Source organism: Tasmannia lanceolata, unplaced genomic scaffold, assembly GCF_043159265.1.
Source record: "Tasmannia lanceolata isolate RefF3 unplaced genomic scaffold, GAP_Taslan_0.1 ptg000015l, whole genome shotgun sequence".
NCBI classification, from domain to species: Eukaryota; Viridiplantae; Streptophyta; class Magnoliopsida; order Canellales; family Winteraceae; genus Tasmannia; species Tasmannia lanceolata.
This window is the reverse complement of record NW_027518692.1, coordinates 33,276,813-33,290,053: the sequence shown is the minus strand read 5'-3', so window position 1 is coordinate 33,290,053 and position 13,241 is coordinate 33,276,813. Positions and strand designations below refer to the sequence as shown.

Here is a 13,241-nt window from a genome sequence, read left to right as displayed (position 1 = left end):
AGAGAGAGAGAGAGTCATTAGAAGTAGCGTGTACTGTATTGGTGTTGTACCGGTTGTATCACAGCCGGTAAGGGGGGTGAATTTATCAATACCCATTATTTTTTACCAAAGTTTTACTTTGATTGGAACACGGCAGGAAAATCAAAACTACAATGGTTAATGACTAAGACACCCTCGCTTTAAGCGTCAAATTGTTATTTCGAACGAATGTTATATCTACCAGACTTGTCAATGGCCCGACCACGATCTTTCCGCTCCGCCGATAAGGCATAAGTGGTCCGTGGAGCAAATGGCGAACTCTCAGCAGTTAGAAAAAAGAGAAAAATACAGATACGCCCCCCTAAACTTTCTAACATTTTCAACTACAACCCTGACTTTTAAAAGTCACCAACTACACCCCTGATTGAGGTATCAATTTGTATAAGGTAAACCCCCTCAGTTGAAGATTTGTCCACGGATCGAAGGGCTAGGATGACCCTCTGGAGCTGATTTTTTGGGCACACCCTATCTATGTCAGGGCCCATCAAATGAACGCTTTGGATCATCCAAACAATGTGGGCCCACTGTGTTTTTTGTGGTGTTTGGGTTCGAGTATGTAGGGGGTATCGGGTCTTGACTAGCATTGATATTGTTTCAAAAGAAGGGGTCTACAGGTTGAAACCCCGGGTGTACTTGGTGACTTTTAAAATTCACAGTTAGAGTTGAAAATGTCAGAAAGTTGAGGGGGTGCAATTGTATTTTTCCCTAATAAAAAAAAGTCAAATATCTATATTAGATTTTAGGAGATTTATATGGTGTAAGCCCGAATAGTCCAGTATTTTTCAAAAAAATACCAAGATTTACTAGAGTGGTCTACGTTAAGAGGGGGTGGATGAAAATGAGGTCAACATATTGTCACTGGTATTATGGGACAGCCTTTCATCCCAAGGTGAACATCGAGGCCTTCTTTAGAGCCCCAATGGTCATGGACTACAAGATTGTTCGGAAAGAGCCTCTGGATTTGTCCAGGAGGAGTACGCCATGCTAATGTGCCTTGGATGATCCACATCTCCGGATCAGGCGCTGATGAGCATGAACTATCCATGTGGCTGAGAGCCCTCATAGCCCAGGCACAACGACACAATTATTAGAGGCGCGCTCTACCACTGAGCTAATAGCAGGAGGAGTACGCCATGCTAATGTGCCTTGATCCACATCTCCGGATCAGGCGCTGATGAGCATGAACTATCCATGTGGCTGAGAGCCCTCATAGCCCAAGCACAACGACGCAATTATTAGAGGCGCGCTCTACCACTGAGCTAATAGCCCTACGGGCCTCCCGTAGGATTTCCTTTTCCTCTTCCCACCCGGTGTTGAAATGAGGAAAAAACTGCTTAATGCTTAACACATTCAAGTCGCCTACTCATATTCATGCGCTACTTCTAAAGTCAAGGCAATCGCCCAGGCTCTGTCTCGTAGCGGGAGTCAAAAATGCAAATCTTTGATCAAACCTAGCAAATAATGGCATAAACAATGGATTCTCACTCGGGGCTGACTCACACCATAGGATGATCCAAACCATCCATTTGATGGGCCACAACGTAAATACATTGTGCCCCGAAAATCATTTCAATAGGATGATCCCAATCCTCCTATCTATCGAGGTTTCCATAATATGCAGTTTCTCTCTAGATCGTAGGCTAAGATCATTCTATAGAAATGATTTTTTGGGCAACCCTAATTTCGTTGTGGCCCATGACGGTTTCCATCATTCTATGGTGCAAGCAGGACTATACCGGAGCCTTAACACAGATGTTGGTCGCCCTTGTCATTTTGCCAAAATCAATATTTTCCCTTCTCGAGTGGCTCCAGCCTAAAAAAAAAAACAATCCTTCTTTGCATGATGCGCACACAGTGTATTTTGATTCTTTTTTTTCTGTTTTTTGGGTGGGGGTACCAAAAGAAAAGCTACTTTAAAGCATGGTTTTAAATTTCGACCGAAATCCGAAATTCGGTGGAGACTGACACCGAAATCACCCAAAATCGAAACGGTCATTTATTTAGGCCAAAATTTCGGAATTTCGGTCAGAATTTCAGAATTTCTATCGAAATTTCAGAATTTTGGTCGAAATTTGACCCAAAAATCTGTTTTTTTTTTATATTAATTCAATATTTCACCGAAATTTCATTTAGCCGAAATTTAATATTGAATAAAAAATTAGATTCTGGTTTTGTACCAAATTTCGAAATTTTAGTTGAAGTTTCAAAATTTCGGGGTACGAAACCGGTACCGAAACCGAAATTTTAAACCTTGCTTTAAAGTTTAAACTAAGGCCCTGTTTAGATTGATGAAAAAAAATTCTTGAAAAAAAAAAATTCTTAGGAAAATTTCTTTTCCCACAATTTAGAGAAAATGATAAATTTTAGGGATATAACACTGTAAATAAAACTGGAACTGCAGTGGTTCAAGTCACATTTTTCATATATAATCAATGGAAAAGCATGAAATTTTGCAAAAGTTTTTCTTTTCCAAACTTTTTCAATCCAAGCAGGGCATACCAGTCATTCTAAATACACACCAAAAGTATCATCCTTTACTTATCCAACTAGAATGTTGGGCACCAAATTAAACCAAACCCTCTCTTGCTTGCAGGGGTTTCTAAAGGTACCATCCCTATACAGGGCGACGACAACGGATTCAATATCAGCTTACGCACCCATCAAAGGAAAAACAGAAGGCAGTTTCAATCTCAGCTTATAGAAATCAAAGAATAGCCTAGACTACAGAGTCAGTTTCAAGTTCAACAACAATTAGGAAAGACGATATGAAAATATAGTTTCATGGTTTAATTTCATGGCCATATGCTTTATTTTTTTAAGCACCCACCTGCTATTGCAGTTTGTTTTTCTTTAGAAGTTGACAACACAGGAAGGATTATCCCAGAAAAGAAAATATTCAAGTCATTCCAATCAAACTGAAGTAAAGCAGCATACACTTCCTTACAAGTGAGTTGGGCATGAAGCCAAATACATCGAGAAGGCGTATTGATCTTGTTGGAACACCATGCTGTGATTCAGACGCGCCACGCAGCTCACAAGCCTGAAAATAAGCAAGGAAATGATTTATTTTACTTGATGGTAATTTGAAATTCATTAGAGAAAGAAAGAGGCATCGAAAGAGGGATGCTGTGATGCAACAAGGTCTTTTCTGTTTGTGTTGGGCAGCAGGTGAGAATAAGGACTTGTGTCCTTCATAATAGCTGGCTTACTAGTACTACCAGAAATAAAAGCAGCATTCCAGAAATGTTACATTATCTTCTTCTTCTTTTCAACTGGAAGCCTTGCTAAAACCATACAGCCAAGATATACAATGGCATTTCACTACCACACTGAATATAACTCTCTTTTTTTTGAATGGCAAACAAAATTATTAATGAAAAAAGCATGGAACCCTGTGTGCGAAGGGGCCGATACAGGAAGGGGAAAAAGAAACAAACAAAATAAACCCTCAAGAAGGGGCAAACAAACAACTAGAAAGCTCAAGGAGGCAGGTAGTCACACTTCTAGCTCTCCTTAGATATCCCTGCCCTTGCTAGCCTCCTGGCATCGTTATTCGCCGATCTCCGATGTGCTGGAAGGAAAAATTAGAGCCTGCGACTCAGTCCTATATCTCGTCGAAGCAAGGAGCGAATCTCCATGGAAAAGGTTGGGTCCCTTTAAGCCACCTTCAAACGTTAAGGGAGTCACCCTCCATGATCACTTGGTCCATGATACCTTTCTCCAATAGTCTGATACCCTAGAGAACTGCTCTAGCCTCCGCCTCATTGGAGTCAGCGTTCCCAATTAGACCCAAGAAAGCCCATCTTGCTAATCCGTTCTCATCTAAAAGGACTCCGCCTAATTGTGCTGGTCTCAAGTTCCCCATACTCTTTTTGATCGCTTAATGTAATCTTTATGGACCATCTCAGTTCTGTATATTAATATATTTAATGATGCCATTTCAAAAAAAAAAGTTCCCCATACTAGGGATATCAAGTTCCCCGTCAAAATTGAGTTTCAACTGACATGGGCCAGGCGATTCCCACTCTTGGGATATCGTGTTCCTCTGCGATGAACAAATCTTCTGCCACCCATTCCAGAGGTTGAAGGCAGACACAAACCAGAAATTGGGAAGGGTCCTCACCTAGGATATAGTCAACGCTATCACTTTCACGAATATATAGTGGGCACTTTCACCATACAATGCTATCACTTTCAAGAATATAAAGTGGGCACTTTTCACTGTTCCTCTAAATATCCAAGCATTCCTCTCCTTCCAGGGTATCCATATTGTAGCTAGCAATGTAACATTCCGAAGGAAATTTCCTTTCTGCCGCCATGGAACTACAGACCAACTCTCCAATAGGGTGATGAGATTGGAAGGAAACACCCAAGACATACCAACTCTACGCAAGATTTTGCTCCACAACTCCCTATCCGGTCTGCAATGGATAAACATATGATCCAGTGTCTCACTTGCCTCAATACAAAGGGCACAATGGTCAATGGTCAGCATATGTCTATTGTGCAGCCGCATATGATCCACATTCTGTATTTTGTCGAGGAGAGCAATCCAACTAAATGCACAAACCATAGGCGGTGTTGGGCACGATACAGGGAATAATCTGATGGTAGAATGATTTATTCTGCAGAAGGCAAAGTAAGCAAAGATCACATGACTCGTAGAATGATTCAGGTGAAAATTGAACAATATGGTTTGCTCCACATCCATGAAAAAGTAACAATGATGCATAAAGGTCTGAATGTTGTGTCAAAAATTCTCAAAGTGGCAAATATGTGTACAGATATCCATATTCAGATTCTTTCGTTAAAGCCGATCGATCACCTACTTGAGTTCACTTATCATAATCTTATAGGCTTAGAAATAGAACAAAAAAGTATCCTGCTTCTTGGTTTTCCCATTAATCATAATCCTATTGGCCATTCTCAAAGTGACAAATATGTGCACAGATGTCCATACTCAGATTCTTTTGTTAAAGCCGATCACCTACTTGAGTTCACTTATCATAATCCTAGAGGCTTTGAAATAGAACAAAAAAGCATCCTGCTTCTTGGTTTACCTACTTGAGTTCACTTCTCATAATCCTATAGGCTTAGAAAAAGAACAAAAAAGCATCCAGCTTCTTGGTTTCCCCATTAATCAAAGCTTCCCCGTGTATAAATAACGTACAAATAATGTACGCAATAGGAGATATTCAATAATTATAGGCTGTAACACCAAGGAGTCTCATTTATCAAAGCCTCTTCGTATAAATAATGCACCCAATAGATGATATTCAATCATTTGGGCACCTGAGTGTACTTAAATATTGGCTGTAATGCCAAGCAAGGAGTTTGAAACTAGCAATACTCCCTGGATACTGTCCAATGTATCTCAACTCAACTCAGCTCAACTAAGCCTTTGTCCCAAACTAGTTGGGGTCAGCTATACTGTCCAATGTATCTGAGAGTAAAAAATAGCAATACTCTATTGTTAAAAATTCTGCCCCATTAGTGTCATCCATAGCCTCTATAAAATCCTAGTACGAGTTCTTGCAAATTGCTCAAAAGAGGAGGTTGGAGAAATCTCACCATCTCAATGTGCATTATAGAAGGCAAACAAATTTCAAACCAAATGCTAGACGGAGTACAAATAGCAAATGAAAGTTTCCACTAGGAAAAGGGAAGGCACACCAAGCGTTGTTTGTCAAATCGACATGGAGAAGGCCTATGACTATGTAGAATGGAAATTTGGGGATTTTGTCCCAGAGAAGATGGGCTTTGGATATCGTTGGAGATGCCTCCTTTTCATTTCTTATCAACAATGCACCAGCGGGTATCTTTGGTAGTTCAAGGGGAATTCGACAAGGACATCCAATGTCTCCCTACCTTTTCATTATGAATACGGTGGTGAAGGGAAGTAGTTTGGTGGGTGGCTTCCAAGTTCGAAGAGATGCTCCTATTATCTCGCAATTTGTGGACATCCCCTTATTTTCCCTAATAACAATGAGGAAGTTGAGAAAGATTTTTTGGTGGTTTGAAGTTGTCTCAGGCGGGCCATAAAATCAATTTTGACAAAAGCTTAGTGGCGAGTATTAGCATGGAGAGAGAGAGAGAGAGAGAGAGAGAGAGAGAGAGAGAGAGAGATTTGTGCATACTTTCTTGGACTTGTATCTTTAACTAGTTAATCTTGGACTTCTTTTCCTATATGATCATTTTCCAGTTACCAAAAACAACGCTTAAAGATTAATCTTGGACTTCTTTTCGTATGTGGTCCTTAAAGATTAAACAAGCCTATAAGAAAAGCCCAAAACTCCAATTAAGAAAAGCACTGCGGCACCCCCCACCCCCCTCACACCCCCACCCACCTGCCCACTCACCCAGCCACAAACCTAATAACCCCAACCATGTTTTTAAACTTCAATCAACACGTATCAATTTTGGCTGCATGTGTTGACTTCAATGGAAACCAAAATCCGAAGTCTGAAGTTTGGAAACCAAAAACAACTATATATTTAGAAAATATTACTGGTCGTTACATTAATAAGATAAGTTGAAAAGTAAAAGAAATGCACAATCATCAACTTATAAAACAAGTGAAATATCCATGTTTAGAATGAACTTTATAGTTCCAAACAGGCACAACAGTAAATGTCACTATGTGTTTAATCATGTTAAACCATTGTGGATGCTTGTCTTACTTGTATGATGCTTTTTTCTAGGTGTAAACATGTTTATTCTAGCCCTAAAGTTTCATCTTAAATTTCCATCGTTTCTAGGGACTTATAACTTCCATGATTTTTACAAGATTTCAATGGACTTCCATAAACTTTCACAAAGGACTTCCACTTCCATGGGACCAAAGTCACGACCGAAATCAAAGTTTGATTCCTCGCCCCCAAACTTGTCAAAGCACGGATCACAAAAAGAACTCCTTGGAACTTCAATGATCACATTCAATGAAGCTAGCTTTAGCCACAATTCTCTACCTTGACCCATGGCTGGAAATATTTCTTGCATTTACAATGGAAGTTCGACCTTAAAGATGCCAAAAAATACCTCTTGCTCGAATTTATACCTTTAAATTCTCAACAACAATATGCCAAAAGTGACCATTAAAAAAAAACAATATGCCAAAAGTGATTTTTCTTCAAAGATCCACTTAGTGTGGCTGTTCTGAACACCCCAAACACTCACATAATGGGTGATCTTCTGCACAATTTCACCCATGTCCCTAAATAACCACTCAACAACCCTTTAGAAAGATCAATTAGTGACTCCGAAAAAATACATCATATATGACAACCTAATTACAAATTGCATAACTTTCTTCCCTACCTTCCAAGTTGCAATGAACAATGATGATTGGCCTAAATTTAAGCCTCCAACACATAACATACTAGCCACTCTAAACTTATTCTTCAACATTACCCACTCTTATAAGAAAATACCATTAAACTTATTCTTGAACATTACCCACTCTTATAAGAAAATACCATTAAAGAGGGATTGAGGCCTTCGACAACCTAGCTAACAGCTACGGAACTATCTCATCCAGTCGTCCCAAATCCCAATAAGGTGCATAAAGAAAAGGATTTCATTGTGAAGGACCCTAATGATCCCAAGTCACTCTCTGATTAACTAAGGGAGAAATGAAATCGCATCAAAAGATCTAATAATACAAAGATAAACAAGAATCTCTCTTCATAACGCTTCCTAGAGATCCACCTCCATACAACAGCCCAAAAGAAGATATTGAGACTAGAGACTATCAAACTATACAATCCGACATGTATCAGAAATTGGGGTGTCTGATATGTATCACATTTCTGATACTTCACACCATGCTTGAAATCACATCACCCTTCCCATAGGTAGCCTGTTTGGAGCTTCTCCAACGTCTTAGTCATCTTACTGGGCATCTTAAATAACAGCATAAAGTATAACAGAGGATTGGAAAGACATGACTTCGTAGGTGATTCTGACTCCAAAAGAAGGTAGCTTTCTTCCATATGGTAAGATTCCTTTCCACCAGAGTCCCCACGCGACTTTTAAAATTGAAGGATTCCTAAGGAAAGAAAGATCAGTCTGTGATTGTCAAAGCTTCCTCGGTAATAATATTTTTAGTTTTAGTCTATTATTCGAGATTTTAGGAGGGAAGAGTTTTCTATGTAAATCCAGCTGCAATCTTTATAATTTTGGAAAGAAATAAGAATTTCCGTATCTTAAATAATAAGATCCAACTGATTATCTCTAAGAACTTATTGAAATTGTAGTGAGCACGCGGAATCACACCTACCAAACCTGGATCTATGTACGCAGAGACCCTTGTAGGCATCGAAACGAACTCATTTCCACGAAAACACTTCAATTACAATAATAATAATTAGTAGAATTCCAGCAATTCCACCTCTATCAACTCCAGATTTTCTTTTCTTAAAATTGAAAGTACACACTAACCAAGTGTTTATGCTTTCTTAAAGGCAGGTTACAAGTGGTCCTCTAAAATCCACCTATAAATAATTATTCCAGCTAAGCACCTCAAAAAAGACAGCAGCAATATAAATGCACTTTAAACCACGTTCTAGAATGTCGTTGATGCAATGGTCTTAGAATACGACAACTTATACTTGCCTGTCGACAAGAAAGCCAGTGCACCACTTGTGAGAAGTGAAAGAGCTTAGGGGAGGAGCCCATTTTAAAAACCCATATCAGTCAGAACATTCTACACACGATAAACCCGTCAGTTGGAGCATGCTTTCCCAATATTTACTTCTCAACGATGAACATAAGACGAAAGAACAATGCCTTGCGTTCGATATAGGGATTTCATCTCATACTAGTTTCTCCCAATCCTATTACTAATCCAGCCATTTATAAAGGTAGCATCCCCTTTCGATTGACAACTTTCCAACTAATAAATATTGCAATCTAAAAATCCATATTTTGACCGCCAAAAACAAGCCAGCCAACCAAATGGTGGAAACAATTCCTAGTTCATCACCATGTTCTCATCCACTTTTTCCTCGACCTACCAAAGCTTACTTACCTTTATAACCTCTCCCAACTACAACTATAACTATAAGACCATCGTCACATCAGTTTTGAACTTTTTAACTGTTAGAACATCACAGCTCCATGTTCCGATTCATTTGAATTGGCCATTGTAATTTTTGCACCCAATTTCACTCCTTATCTACTCTCCCCTATAATCAAAGCTAACACAGATAGCCCCCGATATCTCACTTGAAGTACACCGTTGATGTGCTGGCTTTTTGCTGCATTGTGAGGATGAAGTTGCATTCTTCATGCTGTTCATACATGATTTAAGGCATAGTTTTAAAATTCCCCTGCGTCATTGTGGACTCTCTCCTTTATGATCGCATCAATCGAGTACTCAGCTCCGTCAAGTGAGTACTTGATCACGTCGTGTCGAGTCGACTAGGATTTTCTTCGGCTTTCCACGCCGCATCCGTGTTTTTAAAACACTGGTTCAAGGAGGTGTGTGGTCTCAAGATTAACCTGGCTAAAAGCTCCCTTGTTGGAGAGAATGTCGAGCATCGCAACGTTAATGAGCTCGCAATAGGTTGAGAGCAGGATGTTTGGATTCCTGTTCATATATTGGCCTCCCCTTCAGGATGGGATGCCCACAAAGAATTTATGGCACGCGGTTATTGTAAGGACGGAGAACAATTAGTATCCTAGAAGAAATACATTTATGTTCGTGGGCATAGACGCTTATAAAAGCTGGCTTCCTACCCTTCCAATGTACTTTATGGTTTTTTCAAGATGAATGTTGCTATTGCTAAGAGGACTGAGAAATTGCAAAGAGACTTATTATGGAAAAGAAAGGAAAAGAGTAAGAAAATGATGCATCTTATCGACTGGTAATTGGTTCGTGCATCAAAAAAATGTGGGGGTCTATGAATTGGCAATCTTAAATGGAGAAATTGGGCACTTTTGGGCCAATGAATTTGGAGGTATGGAGAGGAAGAAATTCATTTGGCAAAACATCATAGAGACAAGTATGATATCCCGTGAAATGAGTGGAACTTCATTAAGCCTCGCAACAGTTTTGGTTCAAGACCTTGAAGATGGTTTGTATGGTGAAAGACAAATTTATCCGCAGACTCAGATTTAGTGTTGGAATAGGTGGCAGCATACTCCACTACAGTGACCTTTGAAGTCGCCATGGCGATTCTGATTCCTTCAGACGTAGCGCTCATTTGCTTAAGAATGCAGTAGACCTGCTCCAATAACATCTGTCACGGCCCTCGAGTAAGAATGCTTACAAGTTATAAAAGTCAAAAGCGATTTGCAAATGAGGAGCACAGCCCTATATATAGGGTCCCTATCTTACACCAATCATCCATTTGAGATTCCTTCAAGGAATCAAGTGAGACCAAATGCCACCTCGTGACACTAAGCTCTCTCCATGAAGTAGGTTGGTTTTCCAGTTGTGGATTACAATTAGAAGCCAAAGTGAGTTGAAGGAAGGAATTGCCCAAATTTCGTACCATCGCCTAATACACCAAACCCTTAGGCTCTGTTTCTTTCGACATAAAAATGGATGTAGAATTTGTATTACGGCGTCCATTTTTACGTCGAAAGAAATGGAGTTTTAAGGAAAAACAAAAAAAAACAAGAATTTTGACCAGCTCAAGACTAAGGACACAAGAATATGACATATTAAAAGAAAAACATATTCAATAGCATTTCAACATATCAAGGAATCAACAGATCATAGAAACCCAAAATTACAACTCCTGCGACCATCACGGGCAAAAAAAAACTATTCAATAATAACCAAAAAAAACAGTACCATAAGGAAAATATAAAAGGGAAACAACGCAAAAATTCAGACCCAGTAAAACCAGTTTATTCAGAAATTACTTGCGAGATAAAGATCATCACCAATCAACCTAAAAGATACGAAATTTGAGTCCCCACAATGCATCATTAACAACATGCAATTCAATACCTTAAATAAAATGCTACATTCATAACCAATCCGGAGTCAAAATATAACAACATCCACAACCAGAGTACATAATCAAAACTATTATCAAAACAATCCAAAAACCCCAACAATGTAACCCCCAAAACCCATCAGGATAACACCCACACAACCACCGACTGAAAAAAAACCTAATTCCAAGAGTAAAACAACAAGAAGATAGCAAAACCGAACGAGAAAAAGAACAACCCAACATCAAAAAACCCTACCTCACCTATTTGTGGACAATCACCGATCCAAAATCCTAATTCCAAGAGTAAAAAACAAGAAAGAAAAGCACAACCCAGAATCCAAAAACCCTAACTCACCTATTTCTGGACAACCACCGATCCAAAACCGTAATTCCAAACCCAAAAAAAAGGAGTCGATGAAAACTTCAGATCCAATAAAAACCATTTTATTCAGAAATTACTTGCAAGAAAATCATCACCAATCAACCTAAAAGGTGAACAATCTCAGTTCCCACAATCCATATGCGATTCAAAACCTTTTAGAGAGAGAGAGATTATAGCCCCCAAAACAGGCAGAACACTGAGACAACCACCGATCCAAAACCCTAATTCCAAGAGTAAAGAACAAGATTACAAGAAGATAGCAAAACTGAAAGAGAAAATAACAAACCCACAAACCAAAAAACCTAACTCACCTATTTCTAGACAACCACCTATCCAAAACCCTAAATCCAAAAGTAAATAACAAACCCTAAATCCAAAAGTAAAGAACAAACCCTAATTCCAAAAGCAAAGAACAAGAAGGTAACAAAACTAAAAAAGAGAAAATAACAAAACCCACAAACCAAAAACCCTAACTCACCTATTTCTGATACCCGCCGCCCTTCGCATTGTAGTCCTCCTCCACAGTCTCCGTCAAATAAACCCTAGGGAATTCCGTAACATCAAAGCCCTTCTTTTCCTTCATCATCTTCTCCACATCAGCCTTCTTCAGCAGGGTCCGACGGACCGGAGGCCGGTCCCTGCGACGGTCCCGCGTGTAGTATTTGATGTCGAATACGGTCTCAGGCTCGGATGTGGGAATGCAGGCATTGGCGTGTGGTGTTGCAGGGCAGAAGAGGCGGTACTCAGTCGCCTTTGGAATTGGGTTTCTGTATTCGGGATCTGCACACGGGCCTGTGATTTCCCATGGTTTTTTGAAGAATTTCTTCAGAGATTGGAAGAGAGATTTAGATGCTGAAGAAGAAGAAGAAGCTGCCATTGAGAGAGGTGGATGATGAAGATTTTGGGGCATATCCGTTTATAGAGATTTTATTATAGGCTTCTGTAGTTCGACTAATGGACCGGACGGTCCGACGTCCACATAAGCCACATTCTGACTAATTCCACATAAACCACTAAGATCACATAAAATTAATGTTAGGTACCTTACCAATACTCCAAAAGCTCCAAACTAATGAAACCCATTTGGCAAGGCCCTTAAAACATGTCCCATACCGGGCTGGGTCCCACCCAGTCCTATACCTAGGCAGACCCCCACTTAGAACCGTAACGTACCACCATAAGCTATAGAGCTGATGAAACGTATTAGGCAAGGCCCTTTAAACATGTCCCATACCAGGTTGGGTCCCACCCAGTACCATACTTGAGCGGGCCCCCACTTAGGACCGTAACATACCACCATGCTTCAGCATTTGCCATCCTCGGCAGGTCCCTGCGACGATCCCACGTGTAGTATTTGATGTCGAATACGGTCTCAGGCTCGGATGTGGGAATGCAGGCATTTGCGTGTGGTGTTGCATGGCAGAAGAGCCGGTACTCAGTCGCCTTTGGAATTGGGTTTCTGTATTCGGGATCTGCACACGGGCCTGTGATTTCCCATGGTTTTTTGAAGAATTTCTTCAGAGATTGGAAGAGAGATTTAGATGCTGAAGAAGAAGAAGAAGCTGCCATTGAGAGAGGTGGATGATGAAGATTTTGGGGCATATCCGTTTATAGAGATTTTATTATAGGCTTCTGTAGTTCGATTAATGGACCGGACGGTCCGACGTCCACATAAGTCACATTCTGACTAACCCCACATAAACCACTAAGATCACATAAAATTAATGTTAGGTACCTTACCAATACTCCAAAAGCTCCAGAGCTAATGAAACCCATTTGGCAAGGCCCTTTAAACATGTCCCATACCGGGCTGGGCCCCACCCAGTCCTATACCTAGGCAGACCCCCACTTAGAACCGTAACGTACCACCA

At 40.0% G+C, this 13,241-nt stretch overlaps 1 protein-coding gene across 1 annotated transcript; it reads right to left on the bottom strand.

Moving 5' to 3' along the window:
• Window positions 1-2,718: 2,718 nt before the first annotated feature.
• LOC143846777 (furry) lies at window positions 2,719-12,314 on the bottom strand. Its single transcript, XM_077355336.1, has 2 exons — window positions 11,849-12,314; window positions 2,719-3,079 (listed from the first exon to the last, which is right to left on the bottom strand). The coding sequence occupies exon 1, from the start codon at window positions 12,278-12,280 to the stop codon at window positions 11,849-11,851; it is 432 nt and encodes a 143-aa protein (XP_077211451.1). The 5' UTR covers window positions 12,281-12,314; the 3' UTR covers window positions 2,719-3,079.
• Window positions 12,315-13,241: the final 927 nt, after the last annotated feature.

Bases quoted from the DNA above. Each gene is read 5' to 3' on its own strand.
- LOC143846777 (XM_077355336.1), bottom strand. From the start codon at position 12,280: ATGCCCCAAAATCTTCATCATCCACCTCTCTCAATGGCAGCTTCTTCT.